Below are 19,332 nucleotides of genomic sequence, written 5' to 3'. Positions count from 1 at the left end.
AAGTAGATATTGAACCACACCTAACACACTATTCCAAGATAAAATCGAAATGAGTTCATAATTTAGACATAAAGTATGATAGTACAAGCAAATTAGAAGAACAAAGGATAGTTTACCTCTCAGATCTTTGGAGAAAGAAGGAATTTGTGGCCAACAAAAAAATGGAATACATTATTAAATACAAAATGGATAATTTTGATTATATTTATTTAAAAAAAGTTTTTGTACAAACAAAACTAATGCAGACAAGGTTAGAAGGGTAACAATAAAATGGGGGAAATTTTTACGTTCAAGGATTCTGATAAAAGCCTCATTTCTAAAATATGTAGATAATTGATTCAAATTTATAAGGCAAGTCATTCACCAATTGAGAAATGGTCAAAGGATATGAACAATTTCAGATAAAAAAATTGAAATCACGTGTAGTCATATGAAAAGATGCTCTAAATCACTATTGATCAGAGAAATGCAAATTAAGACAATTCTAAAGTACCACTACACAAGTCTCAGATTGGCTAAGATGACAGGAAAAGATAATGATGAATATTTAAGGGGATATTGGAAAAGTGAGACACTAATACATTTTTGGTCGAGTTATGAACTGATCTAACCATTCTGGAGAGCAATTTAGGACTATGCCTAAAGGACCTTCAAATTGCATATCCCTGATCCAGCAGTGTCTCTCTCTCTTTTTTTTTTTTTTTTTTTTTTAATTTAATAGCCTTTTATTTACAGGTTATATGCATGGGTAACTTTACAGCATTAACAATTGCCAAACCTCTTGTTCCAATTTTTCACCTCTTACCCCCCACCCCCTCCCCCAGATGGCAGGATGACCAGTAAATGTTAAATATATTAAAATATAAATTAGATACACAATAAGTATACATGACCAAACGGTTATTTTGCTGTACAAAAAGAATAGGACTCTGAAATATTGTACAATTAGCTTGTGAAGGAAATAAAAAATGCAAGTGGGCATAAATATAGGGATTGGGAATTCAATGTAATGGTTTTTAGTCATCACCCAGAGTTCTTTCTCTGGGCGTAGCTGGTTCAGTTCATTACTGCTCCAATGGAAAGGATTTGGTTGATCTCGTTGCTGAGGATGGCCAGGTCCATCAGAACTGGTCATCATATAGTATTGTTGTTGAAGTATATAATTATCTCCTGGTCCTGCTCATTTCATTCAGCATCAGTTCATGTAAGTCTCTCCAGGCCTTTCTGAAATCATCCTGTTGGTCATTTCTAACAGAACAATAATATTCCATAATATTCATATACCACCATTTTTTCAGCCATTCTCCAACTGATGGGCATCCATTCAGTTTCCAGTTTCTTGCCACTACAAAAAGGGCTGCCACAAACATTCGTGCACATACAGGTCCCTTTCCCTTCTTTATAATCTCTTTGGGATATAAGCCCAGTAGTAACATTCCAGCAGTGTCTCTACTGGGCTTCCATCTCAAAGAGATTTTAAAGGAGGGAAATGTGCAAAAATGTTTGTAGCAGCCCTTTTTGTAGTGGCAAGAAACTGGAAATTGAGTGGATGCTCATCAGTTGGAGAATGAACCAGTTATGGTATGTGAATTTTATGGCATATTATTATTCTATAAGAAATGATCAGCAGGATGATTTCAGAGAGGCCTGGAGAGGCTTGCATGAGATGATACTAAGTGAAATAAGCAGAATCAGGAGATCATTATACATGACAACAGCAAGATTATATGATGATCAATTCTGATGGATTTGGCTCTTTTCAACAATGAAATGATTCAAGACATCTCCAATAGTTTTGTGATGAAGAGAGCCCTCTCCACCCACAGAGAAGACTGAGGTAACTGAATATGGATCTCAACATTGTATTTTCACTCTTTTTGTTACTGTTTGCTTGTTTTCTTTCTTGGTCTGATTTTTCTTATGCAGCATGATAAAAATATATAGAGAAGAATTGTACATGTTAACATATATTGGATTACTTGCTGTCTGGAGAGGTGGGGGGGAAAGGAAGGGAATAAATTTGGAACACAAGGTTTTGCAAGGGTGAATGTTAAAAAGTATCTATGCATATAGTTTGAAACTAAAAAGCTTTAATAATAATAAAAAAGAATATTCATATTTAAATAGCCCACTATTACTGTTTCAGCACTTATCTACTATTTAGCATATTAAGAATTGTTACAGCAATGTTTCATATCATATATGAACAATAGACTTTTTGTTGTTGTTGAGCATCAAAGAGAAGAGAAAAGCTTTTTACCTATACTACTAATATAATCTTTTGGAAATAGTGAGGTACCATGATGGATAGAGTACTGGACCTGAGGTCACAGACACTACCTCAGACACTATATGTGACATTGGCCCCTTTAGTTAACCTCCATTCATCTCAGTCCCCTTATCTGAAAAATAAGTGATAATAACACCTACCTTCTAAGGTTGTTCTGAAGCTCAAATGAAGTAATATTATTTAAGTGGTAGTTCTTATTATTGTTGTTTTCTAATAGAAGAGGGTCTCATTTAAAGCATTTTTATCAGCAAGGTTTTTGAAAAGAAGATGATGGGAAGTCCCTATGTAAATCTCTTCTACTTTTCCCTTGCTTTCCATGGACTTTATACCATATCTCTGTGATAATCTCCATGAAAAAAAAAGACTAAAAAATCTGAGACCAAAAGAGATCATACATAGCATCACAAATTTAATGCTGAAAGGGACCTTAAAGGTTATCAAGTCCAACTCCTGTATTTTGCCAGTGAGGAAACTGAGGACTAGAGACTTCCTCAGAGTCATAGGACTAATAAATGTCAGAGAAAAGATTCTCTGAGCTCTAAGTCCAGTGCTCTGTCTACTATGACAGGCTAACTAAGACTACACAGTGAATAGCATAGCCTAAGCTATTTCTTTCAGCATTCCTTCTCATTGGAGAAGGAATTCATTTCTCGGTAAGTCTCTCAGGTTCCAGTTGCTTCTCTCTCAAGTAATTTTGAGTCAGCAGGATCCCCTGAACTATGCTTAAAGTCAGCTTGTTCCCCAGTCCTCAGCATAGATCCTGCTGTCCAGCTTTTCGTGTTTATGTCTCTCCAATCATCCCCATGGATTTCTGTTTTTATTTTCTATTGCTTATTTCTATCAGTCTGCTTATTCCAGGCCAAGGATCCCCAATATTTTCTCCTGAGGAACTATTTTTGATTTCTCCTTATTCTTGTGCTGGCCATTAGGAGGAGGAAGGAAGAAGGGGCACTGAGAGTTAAATTCCCTAACAGGGCAGCCGCTGATAAGCTCTTTTCTTCACTGCCTGTTGTTGGAAGCACGGGTGTGGTGGCAGCAACAACTCTAGACTTGTAGCCTTGCTTCCTGTTCCCTCCTTCCAGGAATTCCCACCAAATTCTTTCACAAGTAAAATTACAGGTCACAGGTTTGGGCAGCAGCAGACAACTTGGACCTTAGATAGAAGTTTTCTGGTGCACTGGACAGAGTAGTGTTGACTCTGGAGTAAAAGGACTTGTGTTCTGCTACTTAATACCACTGTGGCCTTGGGCAAGACTCTTAATTGTCTGGGTCTCATTTTCCTCATCTGTAAAATTGAGAATATAGGATTAGATGACCTCTGATGTCCTCCCATCTCAGGGACTCATCCAGGATTGTCTTCTCAAACTCCTATCTTCTTCCCTAGTCTGTAAAATAGGAGTTAATAATAGGAGTCCACAAATTTCTGTTTAAGTATTTTGATAACAAAATTTCAATACAGTTGATTTCCTTTTTTATTCTTTACATATCACTTTAAAACATTTTTTGGGTGATGATCAACTATAATGGATGTGGCTTCTTTCAACAATGAGATGATTCAAGGAAATTCCAATGAGCTTGTGATGGGGAGAGCCATTTGTATCTAAAGAGAGGACTATGGGGACTGAATAGGGATCAAAACAGCATTTTCACCATTTCACATGGTGAAAGCATGTTTCACTAACAATCTTTTGTTGTTGTTTTTGTTGTTTGTTTTCTTATTTTTTTTTGTCACTTTTCCCCCCTTTTGATCTAATTTTTCCTGGGTAGCATGGTGAATATGGAAATATGTTTAGAACAATTGCACATGTTTATATCCGATTGGTTGCTGAATTGGGGAGGGGGAAGGTGGAGAGAGAAAACTTTGGAATGCAAGGTTTTGCAGAAGTGAATATTGAAAACTATCTTTGCATGTACTTGGAAAAATAAAATATTTTTTAAAAACTCCATTATTTTGAGAAGGGGTTTACGTGTGCTTTCCCAGACTGTCAAAGGTACCCATGCCACCAAAAAGGTTAAGAACACCCACTAAGAAAACTTCAAGTTTCTTTTTTCTCTCCCTTCTCTCAACATTGTTACTCCAAATTCCTACCCAAATGACTAAGAGTGGTACACACACAAATGCACTTGCCACTCCCAACCCTACTCCCCAGTCCTCAAGAGAGATAGTTATCCTAACACCTCTGGGCTACTGTCTCAAATAATATTTAGCATAAAATGATGGAATACTTATGATCCAATTTCATTTCAGTTCTTCTAGTTCCAGCGAGAACTAGACTTTCAATCTCCATTGATTTGCTGGGAGGGGATTTTTTTATTTTTATTTTATTGTTTTTACGACTGGCTACCACAGTTTTAAAATAGTCTATATTTTTAAAATCTAGCTGATAGAATTACAGGCATCTAAAAAGCTTCAAAAATAATTGAAAGTTTCTCCTTTACTATTGATAAAGTTTAAGATTACAGATCTAGTGCTAAAAGGGACTTGGCGGACATTGAGTTCCCTGCCTTCATTTTACAGATGATGGGACTGAGACACTGAAGGATTGCCCAGGGCCATATGGCTAATAAGTATCATGTGGGATTTGAATCCAAGTCTTATTGTGTCTAGGAGTACTGCCCTATGTTCCAAATTACCCAGATAGATATTTTTTTTTATAATTTTTTTTATTTAATAGCCTTTTATTTACAGGATATATACATGGGTAACTTTACAGCATTAACAATTGCCAAACCTCTTGTTCCAATTTTTCACCTCTTACCCCCCCACCCCTTCCCCTAAATGTCAGGATGACCAGTAGATGTTAAAATATATTAAAATATAACTTAGATACACAATAAGTATACATGACCAAAACATTATTTTGCTGTACAAAAAGAATCAGACTCTGAATTATTGTACAATTAGCTTGTGAAGGAAATCAAAAATGCAGGTGTGCATAAATATAGGGATTGGGAATTCCCAGATAGATATTTAAAACAAGGATAGTCTCCAGATGACATTTTTGGTAAACATTTAGTATCTACAAGTAAGTTTCTCTTTCTTGCCTTCCATCTTCTGCTCTTTCACCACACCCCAGCCCTAATTTTGGAGGCATCTTCATCCTTCCTGGAATATTGTTTTATTCTTCTAACAGAAAAATATATAAAAACAGGTAGGAAAAACAAAGAAAAATATATTGGAAATTTCATTATTTAAATGTCTGTTATTTTCCCCTGGAACTCTCTCAGGAAGATAACTATAGATCATATCCCTATATCTAAGCACATATATGATATACCTGTGAATTAGTGATATAGACTTGGTTATTCCTTCAAAACCATAGAATAGAATATGTTAGTAAGTGTCATCAGACAGAAATGGTTGCTATTTCTGTTAGTCCTAGCTGACTGCAGTCTAGTACAGAATTGGTAATTAGGTCCTAATTACTAGACTTTGCTGATAAATTTTTCAGATCTGAACTAAATTATCTTTAAGCCAAATCCACAACTATGTGGCTTCTTTTCAGAAGGCAAAGTGCTAGCATCCCCTGTAGAGGTTAACTGGCTCCTACCAGCCCCAAACTTTTCATTGAGTAACATCTGCAGCTTTCCCTAGAATTTCCTGTACACAGGTTCAGGTATACATTTGAAATACACCTTTGTAGTAATTTATGGTGCTACTAAGCAGTCATTTGAATAAAAACTTTATTAGCTTTCGACATGCTGGAGATATGGAGGTTTCATGTCATGAGATCTCAAATGATATTTCTTGAAGTGGCTAATATTTTTATTAAGGATAGCATGCTATTACAATTATTTTGGCTTTTCTTTGTATCCCCCATATTTAATACAGTGGCAGACACATAGTAAGTCCTTAAAAATTCTTTGTTGACTGGATTTTATGAGTTGATATAAGGGATAGTTTAACATCAAACTCTTAATAGCTGTGTGAGGGTTGATAAATAATTTAACCCTCAGAATTTCAGTTTCCTCATGTCTAAACTGGGAATTGTATAATCATTACTTACCTCTTCAGGTCATTAAGAAAAAAGTGATTTACAAACTTTAAAACATTATATAAGCTAATTATTATTTTCAGGTCTTTTGGCTTGTATATTTTCATTTTGTCACTGGCAACTTAAAATTTCCAATTCTTTTCCCTTGCTCTTTCAAAAGTCTTTTCTTCCAAAATTTGCTAGTTTTTTTTTCCTGTTTTATGCTTTTTTTTTTTTTTTTTTTTGGTTTTTCAGTGTTTTAAATTTTATCCTATAACTTTTTTTCCTAATGATATATAAGGTACAGTTTGTAGCAACAGCAAGACAATAAATAAGAAAAAATGCTAATATAGCTAGGTCCAGATTAGTTTGAATATGAATCCTCATATGTATTTAAATTTGTGCTATTTGAAGTTTTAATTATTTAAAATATGGTACTTGGTTGTGGGCCAATGAAAACAAACAGAACAGATTCAAATAATGTGACTGATTCATGGGATTCATTATTCAGAGTAATTGAGACTTAGCCATATTATCAGTTACTAAAATTGTTATTTTATAAAGTATTATGAAGTATAAATTGTTCTAATTCACAACAAGGTTCCAGAATTATTTCAGGTAGTATTATTTTCAAGAGACAGCATCTGTATTTGTCTCTGAGTTCAACATTATATTTTCAACTTGGAGGTGCAAAAAACTGAAGGCTTTATAGATGGATGGTTTATGTGAATACATTTGGAACCATCATTTTTCTTACACAGCCTTATTCTAGTTAACTATTTCTGCCTGATTCATGTAAGGCATTTTATATGGGATGAACACAGAGATGGTGAGCCAGTTTTAGCTAATATGTGTTAGATTATTACTACCACATTTGAAAATGTGTGTTTTTCATTTCTATATGTAAAATTATACAGTTCTAAGCTCCATTTTCCTATTTAGTCATGAGATTAACATATGGATTTATTTTTAATTTGAGCTCATGTTTTATTCACACAAATTGGACTGCCTTTTTCATTCTTAGTTAAAATGGGAAACTTTTTAAGTATCCACTCAAAAAGACCCGGGAGATTAGTTTCATTTCTAACACTTTCCTGCAAAGTAAGATGTCACATTAAGAAGCAAAGGCAAAGAAATTGGTTTTTAGAGAGTGTCAGAAATCTATGGAACCTTAGTCTAAGAACAATTTATTCCAGGCACTTTTCTGGAATTCTTTTATTTAATAGAATCTTGTAGAAATTCTGCATAAGAGTGTTTGACCACTTCTATTGAGTAAAAAGAAAGCAAAACAGTGATATAATAAAGAAATAGACAATAAGATGAAATATGGCCATTTTCAAGAGGCAGTATTCAGGAATATTAGATGCTGGCCTGGCCCTGTGGGCAATATGAATAGTTAATGAACTCATGAAAAGAAAAATGAAAAAAAAAGATAATTTTGTCTTGGTTGACTTGGTTTGCATACAGGTGTAAATGTCTTTGCCCAAGAAGAAAAATAAATGAACCAGGAAAATCCTGACTGACATAAGGAAGAAGATTGTGTCTTTTGAGAAAGCATCAATGTTACATTACAGACACCATTCAGAGCTACCAATGGGCCAGATGTTTGCCAGAATCCTTAGTGTTACCAGCTGCCCATCAGAGCAGATGAAGCCTTTCTGCTGACAGTTTATGTAGCCCACAAACACTATGAAGTGTTGATTCTTTTGATGCTGTTTAATTTTTATGTATATTCATAAATATAAACACATAAATATACATGACATTGCACAATAAAAGCTCAGTTTTCATCATGAAAGAGGAGGACTGTATTTATTACCTGGGAGACAGTTTAATACTCATTTTCAGTTTTGTTATGAAATGTCTCCCAACTTCAGTTGGTTGCTTTATGTTTGTTTTGGAATTAATTGTACTAAGACCAGTAAATTAAAATAAGTGGTATCATGTATGCGAAGAGTGTAGGGATACTTCACTGTAGAATCTTCAGAATTATTTTCTGAGTCCCCTGGGCTTGAAATCTTTTGGTCACCAAGTGCTGTCAGCACCACCACAAGACCAATCTTCCTAAAATAATGTTTTAATCATTCCAATGTCATACAAAATTTTCAAAGAATCTCCATTTCCTGTAGTATAAAAACTCAAGTTCTTATCACCTGTTCTATATATTGCTCTCTTCTTTCATCATGGTCATTTCTGAAAATAATAGTACATATTTTCAGCAGGCTCATTTTGGGAATCCTATTAAATTTGGGAATCTTCATGTTTTTAAAATCTGTGTGTTATTAACAGTGTTTAAACAGTGTTAATACTGTTCCCCCCAGTATTCAGCACCATTTAAAAATCATAGTGCTGAAAAAATATTTATTAAATTCATGAACTCCTCTTTATAGGGTCATCAAATTTAGAATTGAAAAGGACATGAAAGTTATTTCAACAAGACTTAGTCAAGGAAAGTAATTTACGTACATAATAAAATGTGTCTGTAAGGAAATTAGGCTGTTTCAATAAACATACTAAAACATATCTAAGTAAATAAGTGTTGCTCTTTTAAAAGTCGTCATCTCATAAAATGAAATGCTTATTATAAGTATGCTTTCATGGCTTAGAATATTTTGGAATTCCTCAGAATTTTTGGAAGGAGGGCATGTTCTTTCAGAAACCTCATATCTTCATTCTTGACTGTTTAGTTTGATTTTTGCAAATATTTCAGTCATTTGGAGCCAAGTCTGGTGAAAAAAAAAAAAGCCATGTTGAGAAGCTAGTTGCTAAGATCCCTTACAGGTCAAAATTCTGTAATTAAGATGGTTAATACTGTTGTTGGTGAAAAAATTGCTATATTGCAAATTCTGTCAGCATAGGAGCAATGTACCTTTGGTCTTTGTATCTTCTCCAGACTCTTAATATATTTATGGAGGTTACATTATGGATTGTGTCTTTGCCAGTGGACAGAAGGAATTTAATGCTACTTTATTTCTATCCAAAGACTTCTCAGTTAAGCCATCCTCTTTTAAAAGTTTCTCCGAGGACACATAAAATGCAGGTGTAGCTTGTGAATTGAAATAGGTTAACAGCACGAAATCATCTTCTTTATAAATATCCTTTCTAAAGAAAGGCATTTCTCTCTTTTAAAGGAAGCTAATTTAGTGAGATTCACTTATTAAGAAAGCACTTTTTTAAATTTGTGCAGCTATAAAAAAAATTCAAGTATTGCAATTATCAACTCTTCACATTACAAATAATTGATCCTGTATTAGATGGGTAGGAAATATATGTTCAATCAATCAATAAAACAAACAGAAATATGTAAATGATATAATTCTCCTATATGGGAGAATACCCACAATCCTACCCCAGGAGCCTTGTTTGAAAGACAGGTATATTTTATATCATCACAGAGCAAATTTATGGATCTATAAATACACACCTCAGCTGCTTTATGAGACCCAAAGTTGCTGTCTTTAAAAGTATAAATCTGTGGCTATTCAAAATGAATAAATGCAAACGTGTTTAGTTTATCATGCTCTCTTTCAGAAATATCGACAATATATGGCGGGACTTTTGGCTCCTCCTTATGGTGTTATGGAAACCGGCGCCAACAATGATAGTAAGTATTTTGAAAATGTTATGTTTAAAAATTTAAACCAAATGTGTACAGACATTATAATGGTTTGTTAGTATGATGTATGCAGAGTTGTGTGTATATTTAATTGATTTTAAATATTAGAGTATGTTTATGGTTTTGGTTTATGTAGGATGGATCTCTACTAGCTGTATAAAGCTTGCATTTGGGCAGTTATGTGATACAATAGATAGAATGCCAGGCTGAAGTCAGGAAGATTTATCTTCCTGAATTCAAATCTAGTCTCAGCCGCTTACTAGCTGGATGACCTGTGATAAGTCACTTAACCTGTTTATCTCATGTTCCACATCTGTAAAATGTGCTGGAGAAAGAAATAGCAAAACCCTCTAGTATCTTTGCCAGGAAAATCTCAAATAGGATCACAAAAAAGCAGACATCACAAAAATGACTGAACAACAACAAAAAGCTAGCATTTATCTAATTCAAAAACTTTAATAAATTATCTAATTTGAACTTCACAGCTACTCCATGAGATGCTATTATTATCTTCCTGTTATAGATGAGACAATTGAATAAAAAGAACCCAGAGCCATATATCTATTGAGTGATTGAGACAGAATTCAAATTCAGGGTTTCTGGCCATAAATCCATGTCAGTGCTCTTTCTGCTGCAACACTAACAACCTTGTAAAGACATAAGATACTTATAAAAACAAAATACCTTTTCCAAAGGTCTCCATATTGCACTAAAACCCTATGTCACTACTGTGCTTCCATTAAAAACGTCAGGGACCATCTTTGCCTTATACAGATTTTATATCTAAGAGCTGAGAGCTGCTGGAGCTGCAAAATCAGCTTTTGCCTATTATGCATTTTTTATTATATTGATCATGAAGAGTATAATGATTCAAATAGCATAATGATTCATTATTTACTGGAATAAAATCAAGGTTTCTGCAATTTCTACACCTTTAGTAAAAGATCAATCTTTACATAAACATAAAAAGAAGTGTGTTCTTTTATGCCAATATCTGTTTTAGTGGGTAATGCCTGCCTTGCAGACTTGATGAAATATAAGAGTAATTGAAGTCTAGTTATCCATCGATTTATGAGAGCAACTTATGTTTCTCTTTAGGGTTACTGGAAATTTTTTCATAAATTCTAAGAAAATACAGTATTCTTTACTCTTTATTAATATATTTTGTATATATATGACACAACATACATTTTTAAATGTTTTATCATCTCAACACCTAAGTACAAAAGTGTACATAAACCCTTCTTGTTACCTCACTACCTCAGAACTTTACTGTAATTGTTTTAAATCTTAAACACATGCATGTCCCTCAAATCTACCTCTACTTTTCTTAATCTTAGCCAATGTTCTTACTTTCTACTTTAATGTACTAAGCAGACTCTCCCTCCCTCCATTTCACCTCATGTATTTTCTGTCTTTTCATCCATACCTTTTGCTTTGACCCTCCTCACATCTTCAAGTTTTTCATCTTCACTGATTCTTTTCTTCAATTTATAAATATCCTAAGACCTATCTTATTCTTTAAAAAAAATCCTCCTTATACTCATTGAATTACTTTCCTATTTTTTTTCCTTTTCACCTCTAAATTTCTCTAAAGAAAAATAGATCAAACCTTCCATCTCTTCTTCAGGACCATGCAGACATTCCTTTAACTACTTACAGGGGCTTCTATCTTTACCATTTGACTGTAAATCTTCTCCCTGAAACTATATCTGTGAAGTAATTTTTTTTAACCTAACTGTAAAACTCTACATTTATCCTTATTGAATTTCATTTCATTACAATCAGGCCAATATTCTAGCTTACAAAGATCTTTTGCAGTTTTGATTCCTATCCAGTGTGTTAAATATTAATCTCGATATTGTATTATCTTAAAACAGATAAGCATTCCACTTAGACCTTTGGGAAGCCATTGATAAAATCTTCAAATAGCACAGGGCTAAACAGAGCTTCCTGAGGTACTCCACTGGAGACATATCCTTCCAAGAGACATTGAATCATCAATGAATACTTTTTGAGTCTGGCTACTCAACCAGTTCCAAAACCATTTAATTATTTTATCATCTAGTCCACATTTCTCTCTACATCAAGGAAATCACATGTCTAGACTCAGCCAATCCCAAGTATAAACATCTCCTTATTTCTTCCACATGAATAGTATTAGGTATTTAGGAGAAGCATATCCTCAATTTAATAATTTATTAGTCCCATTAAAAAAGAAATAAAGATAATCTGGTTTAACCCATTCTTAATGATGCTCTGCTGGCTCTTTATAATAGCCTCCTATTTTTCTACATGTTTACTAACCATTCATCCAATACAGACTTAGAGAAGTTCTGAATGCAACACAGTATAAGAAACATGACACAACAAGACATCAAGGCAAAATAGCTATATTATGGGGAAATACTCACAAAATGAAGGCGAGTCAAGGACAATATTGGTAATAAGTCCATTAGATTCCTGGGTATAATTGAAAACCCCAATAAGATTCCAGAGGGAATGGGGCACTGTCCCCTAAACCAATTAAGTCTGAATGGTTTTCAAAGAGCTCTTAATTGTGCCTAGGACCAGGATTTAGGGAAAGGGAATAAGGACCTGAAAATTAGTTTTGACTAATGCTGGATGGATGGAGAGAAGACTCCTGAAGAATTAGAGGCTAGTAAATAATCAACCTCACTACTTGGAGAAAGCTTTTGACAATTCCTGCAAGTTTTGTGTCAGGATTACTCTGTTTTTTGTGCTTCCTGTTGGGCTAATGTGTTTATCAAGTTGGGAGGCTACTAAATTCCTTATCCCACTTCTTTATTGATTTACTTCGGTATTTTCCTGGGAATCAAAATCAAACTATTCTCTTACTCTTTTAGAAACTTAGGATGTGTTCCCTTCTCCCATCTCATGGTAACTTTCCAATTCTGCTCAAACTTTCAAATATCATTAAGCTTAGCAATTATATTTACAATTCTTTCTATATCCAAGGATATAATTTACTGAGATCAGATTCCTTAAGTCCACTAAATGCAGATAGGTATTCACACACTATTTCTTTACTTACCTATCTTGTGAATCTCCTTCCTCTTGGCTATTTTTGTTCTGTCATTTCCAGTGCAAAGATGACCTTTTTGATCGGAAAAAAAATAGAAACAAAAGAAATAGACAGCATTTCCTTCTCTCTGTTATTAGTTACCACAACCTCAACTACTCCAATAAAAACAATGTCTGCAAACAATAACATTTTATTGTCCTTAATGTTCCTCACCAGCTTTATTCATTTCATTTTGAATTTAGCACTACTGAAACCCTTTTGCAAAAATATTCCAAAGTCTTTTGTTCATTCTTTGTTATATTTTCTTGCTTTTATCTTTGTCCATATATTTTTGGTTTTGTTTTGTTTTGTTTTGTTTTGTTTTGTTTTTTTAAGTGTGGATCTTCCTAATTCTTATAAGCTGGAAGTGTAATTGCTACTGATGGGCCCCATTGCTTTGCTAATCAGCATGAAAATTCTGACCTGCTCTCTTTTTATCCTGGGCTGGGTCACCTCTTCTTAGGTAGCCTAACTGTCCCTGATCCTAGAGTTCACTATATTGGTGTCCCTCTTAGTATAGACACCTCATCAGCTTCTCTCTCTCTCTCTCTCTCTCTCTCTGTGTGTGTGTGTGTGTGTGTGTGTGTGTGTATCAATCTAAGCTCGCTGTATACAAATCAGTTTAAATAATTCTCTTTTTTTTCTTTTTACTGTAATTTCTTGTTTCTTCGGAAATTTCCATCTCTGCTAGGCTGATTTTCCCTAGAGAATTCTAGTCTAAGATAATCCGATCTATCTTTCATTGGAGCCTTCATACTTTCTCAAAATCTAGTATATTATCCAACTGCATGTGCCTCCCTATCCTCTCCTCTATCATAAATTCTAGAAGGGAATGGCCACATCTTTCCAATGTTCTCATCATTTTCATCTCAGAAATTACTTCTTCCTTAGCAGTATTTGCAACAAAGATTGTTTTGAGGATCAAATAAGATAATATTTGTGAAACTGCTCAGTTCCTGGCCCATGGTAGATACTTAATGAATACTTGTTCACTGCTCCTAGTGAGAATCAGATCCAGGATAGAAAATAGAAACCTTACAGATTCCTCTGCTTTTTAGATGGCAAAATTATCTTTCAGACATAGTTAAAAAGTTATTAGCTGCTTTCTTTGTGAAAGAGAAATCAGCTTTGGATCATTGAAACTGCTCTGGATAATTGAAGTCTCTAATTGTTTCCTCTTTGCCAGGGTTTTTATCTATTTCCTGAACTCTTCTATTTCCTTCTGTTCACACAATAGCAGTCTGTGGTATGCTATAATGAAAAAATAATTTCTCTTTCTTCTATTGCTCTTCACTCAAAATGCTCTTTGCTATTCTCCCTTTCTCTGGTTTCTGGATTTCATCACAAAAATGATATATTTTTGTTTTGTTTTGGAGGCAATCAGGATTAATTAACTTGTCCAGGGTCATGCAGTTTTTTGAATTTGAACTCAGGTCCTCCTGATTCTAGGACTGGTCCTCTATCCACTGTGCAACCTAGCTGCTTAGCTATCTTAACATATTACCCTTCTCTACTTGCTCTCCATTTTAATATATCTTATGTCTTTTAAATAAAGTATGCCCATCATGGGTTTCTCCCTCCAAGTCTTAGTGAGGTTAAAATTTGCTTCCTTTCATCAGAATCTTAGTAACTTTTGCTTTTTCTTAAACCAGAAGTTCTTAAAATATGGTTATGGGAAGAAGAGGCTTCTTTTGGATTTTCAGGGTGTTCATGAGGTGAAAGCTATTTTTAATAATAATACTAAGATGTTTTAATTTCTAAAAAGTATCTGTAGCTATAGTCCACATAAACAAAAGCTCTTTGGAGGTTAAGTCCTTAATAATTTTTATGATTATAAAATGCTCCCAAGACCCAAAAGTTTGAGAGCTGCTAATTTAGAAATTTTGAGCCCTAGATTTTTTACTATTGGTCCCATTCTTAGATTTTATCACCCATAAAGTTATTAGTATTTCAAGTACTCTTCTACTTTCATTGTAGCTACTCTAATATTGTTTGGTGGATATCCATAGGCAGTTTTCACCTGCTGCTGGGACACAGAAATCCAAATTTCATTTGGATTTGACTATTTTAGACAACTGTTCAATACCCCAAGCAGCTTTTACTGCAGATAGGTGGGGCCATGGATAGAATGCAGACTAGCTATGTGATCTTGGGCATGACAGTTAACTCTATTTGTCCCAGTGTTCTAAATTATGAAATAGGGATAATAATAGCACCTACTTCCCGGGAATGATGTGAGGTTCAAATGAGATAATTTTTATAAAATGCTTAGCTTAATAGCTGGCACACAGTACATGCTAATTGAATGTTTGTTCCCTCCTTTCCTTCATTTAAATTCTGGATTACTTGCTTTCAATAGGCCCTGTGGTCTTGAGTTTCTTGCCCAATATTCTGTCATTTTTGGCAGTGATTTCTTTTCTCATTATCACTTGTGTCCATCTGATAAGAAACTTCATCTGGAGTTTCTCTGTTTTGTCTTAGATAAGAGCTGAGAGATTACAAAAGACATTGTTATCAGGACAACAAATGTCTACCCCTTAACAGGAAATCAACAGCCACCAAATCTCTTCTCTCTTTCCTCTGACTCTTATGAGAGGATTTCTCATTCTATAGTTTCTGTCAATCAATACTTAGAGGAAGAATACCGTTTCCTCATCACATCCTCTTCTCTTTAGTTAGAGGCTCATGATTGTTTTGGAATTCTTTTGTTGTTTTTTCAGTCATTTCAGTGGAATACAACTCCTTATGACCTCCATTCAGGATTCTCTTGGCAGAGATTCCGGAGTGGTTTGCTATTTCCTTTTCCAGTTCATTTTCCAGATGAGGAAACTGAGGCAAACAGGTTAAGTGACTCTCCTAGGATGACACAGCTAGTGTGTCTACACAGTGTCTCAGCTCATTTAAACTCGGTTTTTCCTCACTCCAGGGCTGGCACTGTATCCTCTGTGCCACCTAGGTCCTCTCTCTTTTGTTAGGGATTCATAATTGTTCAGAAAATCTTACCATCCCTTTATGCCATATTCTAATGCCTTCTTCCCATAAATGCTTTCTGTCATCAGATCAGCTGGAAGTGACCTCTCTCTGAAGAATTCCCAATATAGTTCCAATACCTTGTTTATCATATCCTGCCTTGTATTGCAGATGGTCATGTAGAATCCACTTTAAAAAACCCTTTTAGAGCAAGAATTGTGTTTTATTCTTCAGTCATTATATCCCCCACAGTTACTGGCAATGTGCCACACACATAGTCAATAAAATTATGTATTAAAGCACTGAGCAAAATCATAAAGTATTATATATGTTTTGACAGGCAGGTAATGGCACAGTGGGTAAAGCACTGAATTAGAATTCAGGAAGCCCTAAATTTGAATATTGCTTCTATTTCAGATTCTAGTTGAGTGACCTAGACCAAATCTCAGGTTTGGCTCACTATTCTTATTTGCAAAATGCACATAAGAAAAGCATCTACTTCAGAGGATGTTTTGAGGTTCAAATGAGATAATCTGCCCAGTGCTTTGAAAACAATATATAATTCTAGTTATTTTCATCATATATACATGTTATTAGTACAAATGTGGTTTTGAGTGTTTAGGGTTGTTAACATTTTTTAGATTTTTTTTTTTCATTTTTCCCTTTTGATCTGATTTTTCTTGTGCAATGTGATAATTGTGAAAATATGTATAGAAGAATTGCATATACTTAACATAAATTGGATTGCTTGCTATCTGGGATGTGTGGAGGGAAGGAACAGAAAAAAATTGGAACACAGGGTTTTGTAAGGGTGAATGTTAAAGATTATCTATGCATGTGTTTTGAAAATAAAAAGCTTTATTAAAAAACCATTTTGGGATGAATAAATGAATGATGTTAGAGAGTTAACACTGAAGGATCATTACTTTGCCTGACAATTCAGATCTAGGACTCAACCCATCCTTGTGCTTCTTGCTGATTCAGCTCTCCTTCCTGAGTATCTTAAATGTTTGTCTTTGTCAGAAAATTATGATCAAGGATTCAAGAGAGGAATTGGGATATTTTTGTTCTTGTACAATTCCTGGAGCTTGCTCCTCTATTATCCATAAAGACATTCATGGCTCCTGTAATAGTGACAGAGTAAAACCTACAATATGCATTTATTCAATACTCAAAGAAGGATCTGTGAGTTTATGGGTTCAGGAGTTTCCTCCAACAATACCATCACAACCCATCCATTCTTCCCATCCTGAACACCTGTCAGTGTCCTCCCCAAAGTTACCATGGGAGTTACTTAACATGCTAGAGATTTCCTTACTTTTCCTTACTTTCTTCTGACATTGCAAATAATTGTCTTGCAGTTTTCATTTTTTCCCCTGGGACCAACCTGTCTTCTCTTCTTGTCCTACAATCCATGATGAAATCTGGTATTCCTGTTCATCTTTGCAGTTCTCTTTGGTTCTACATTATAAGTGGTCACACCCATCATTCCCCTCTCCATTATTCTCAATGTGACATTCATTTTCACTTTTTGATAGTGGCAGTTCATGTCTTCTTACCATCTAGTAATATCAATGAAATGTTATTATTGAAAGTTGGACGTTTGTTTTCAGGGAAACTCTGATATCAGCAAAGGAGTGTGCAATTTTCTCAAAGTAATCTACCCTTCTGTTCAACTCCGAGTCCGTCTCATTGTTCATCTATACTGGTGATCCTGGATTTACACGTATTATATGCATTTATAAACAGCATTTTTGGTGTAAAACAATTTAAATGCTATATTCATTTTGCACACCCTTTATTTTAAAATTATACATTGTACTAAGTCAATATACATGACATGGGCCTGCCCCTTGAGCTGTGTTTGCTTAAGAATTGTCTGTTCTTTCTCAGTTGAACAACACCTGGCTCCTGTGAATGTTCACATCATTGTCTATTCATGGCTTTTTCTCTGTTTTCTTCATTATGTCATTCACTCATCATGTTGACTCCAGAGTAGCAATCCCAAGAGTGAGAAGAAGCAGACAAGAGAAATAGGAGCTGCATTTAGTTGTGTGATGATAGACACATCAGCAAATATGGTTACCAGTATCTTGGCATGATTTCTGCTTTCTTGGAAAAATGATGAAAATATTAGAGCATATTAAGATGTAAATTTTATAATTTCATAGTGATATTTTTAGTCCTAGCCCATTTCCAATTTTTATTTATTTTTTAAAAAGCTTTTCAAAAAGTTGCTAATTTTTTTTAAGATTGTAAATTTTGGCCCACCTATAGTATAAATTAATTATAATATATTTGTCCCTTCGTTTCGTAACAGCATTTGGGAAGATTTCAAAGTTTGCAACTTTCCTTGATAATTTATGTTCTTTTCTTTTTTCCCCCAGGGATGCCTGACAAGGAGAATGTGAGTAGCAGCAATCTCTGCTCAGCTTCTAAAAACTGTAATAAGGTAAAAAATAATAATAACTTTACCAGCAGAGAGAGCCCCTTAAGTTTCTTCATGTTAAAAAAGACATATCTTCTGCTCTCTACATCTTCCAAGCTTTGATGAAAAACTTTAAAATTGAAAAAAGGAAAATAGGAAATAGAGATGAAAAATTTGGTCTGAGGAGTGAATGACAAGGTAGCAAATTTTGCTTGTCATAAACGTGCATGTGATAAATATTTTGGAGCAGAAAAGAAATTCCATCTCTGCTCCTCTGGCTGCAACAATTAGCAGTAGAACAATTTACCCCCACTTTACAAAACATAAAGGATGTTTTGAGTGTATTTGGTATCTGTTGTTGTTATTGTTGGTTCAGTAGGAACAATTTGAAATCTGAGATTTGAGGTATTCCTATCTGCAGATGAGGACCTTCAGCTATTCCTCACTTTCTCTTCCCCAAAGATGACAATCTTTCTTTATTCTGTTTCATTTGATTTCATAATCAGGTGAAAGGTAAATGGCTCAATTCAAACCCATCATCATAACTAGAAAGTTAGTACTAAGCCTATGGTCTCCCAGTCTCATGACTCATTCAATGGCAGCATATTTATGTATAACTAACTAATTGTTATTGTTTTTGACACCTTTGAAAAGGCAAATTAATTGAAGATGACATCATGGACATCTAAATCTCCATGGCAACCTAGAAGTGTTAGCAATTGAAAGAGAAGGAATGCAATTAATTTGAAGTTCTATTCAGTGTGATTAGTGTCTGAAATGCTTTATTACTGTTCTCCTGTGATACCTTATTACTCTTAGATGGCAATATTATAGAATTTTCATGCTTCTCTTTTACTTTTTGCCATGTAAAAGATATTCAGAAAATCTCTTAGTCCTTTTCCTGGAATTTGGTTAAAGTATTTATCAAATCTCTCTTCTTTGCTGAGGAAAGTGTTTAAAAGCTTGTTG

The 19,332-nt window shown here is 34.3% G+C and overlaps 1 protein-coding gene across 9 annotated transcripts in view; it reads left to right on the top strand.

The window, feature by feature from the left end:
* RAPGEF4 (Rap guanine nucleotide exchange factor 4) overlaps window positions 1–19,332 on the top strand; it is a 339,342-nt gene that overhangs the window by 163,892 nt on the left and 156,118 nt on the right. For 7 of the 9 annotated variants that reach the window (XM_031960444.1, XM_031960441.1, XM_031960445.1 and 4 more), the window contains 2 exons: window positions 9,796–9,868; window positions 18,323–18,387. In XM_031960444.1, the coding sequence (XP_031816304.1) occupies window positions 9,796–9,868; window positions 18,323–18,387 (138 nt within the window). The remainder of the gene's footprint in view (window positions 1–9,795; window positions 9,869–18,322; window positions 18,388–19,332) is intronic. The other 2 variants (XM_031960446.1, XM_031960443.1) reach the window with 1 other exon arrangement.

Source organism: Sarcophilus harrisii, chromosome 3 (assembly GCF_902635505.1).
Source record: "Sarcophilus harrisii chromosome 3, mSarHar1.11, whole genome shotgun sequence".
Taxonomy (NCBI): Eukaryota; Metazoa; Chordata; class Mammalia; order Dasyuromorphia; family Dasyuridae; genus Sarcophilus; species Sarcophilus harrisii.
Note: the sequence above shows the minus strand (reverse complement) of the source record. Positions and strands in the feature narration are given on the sequence as shown.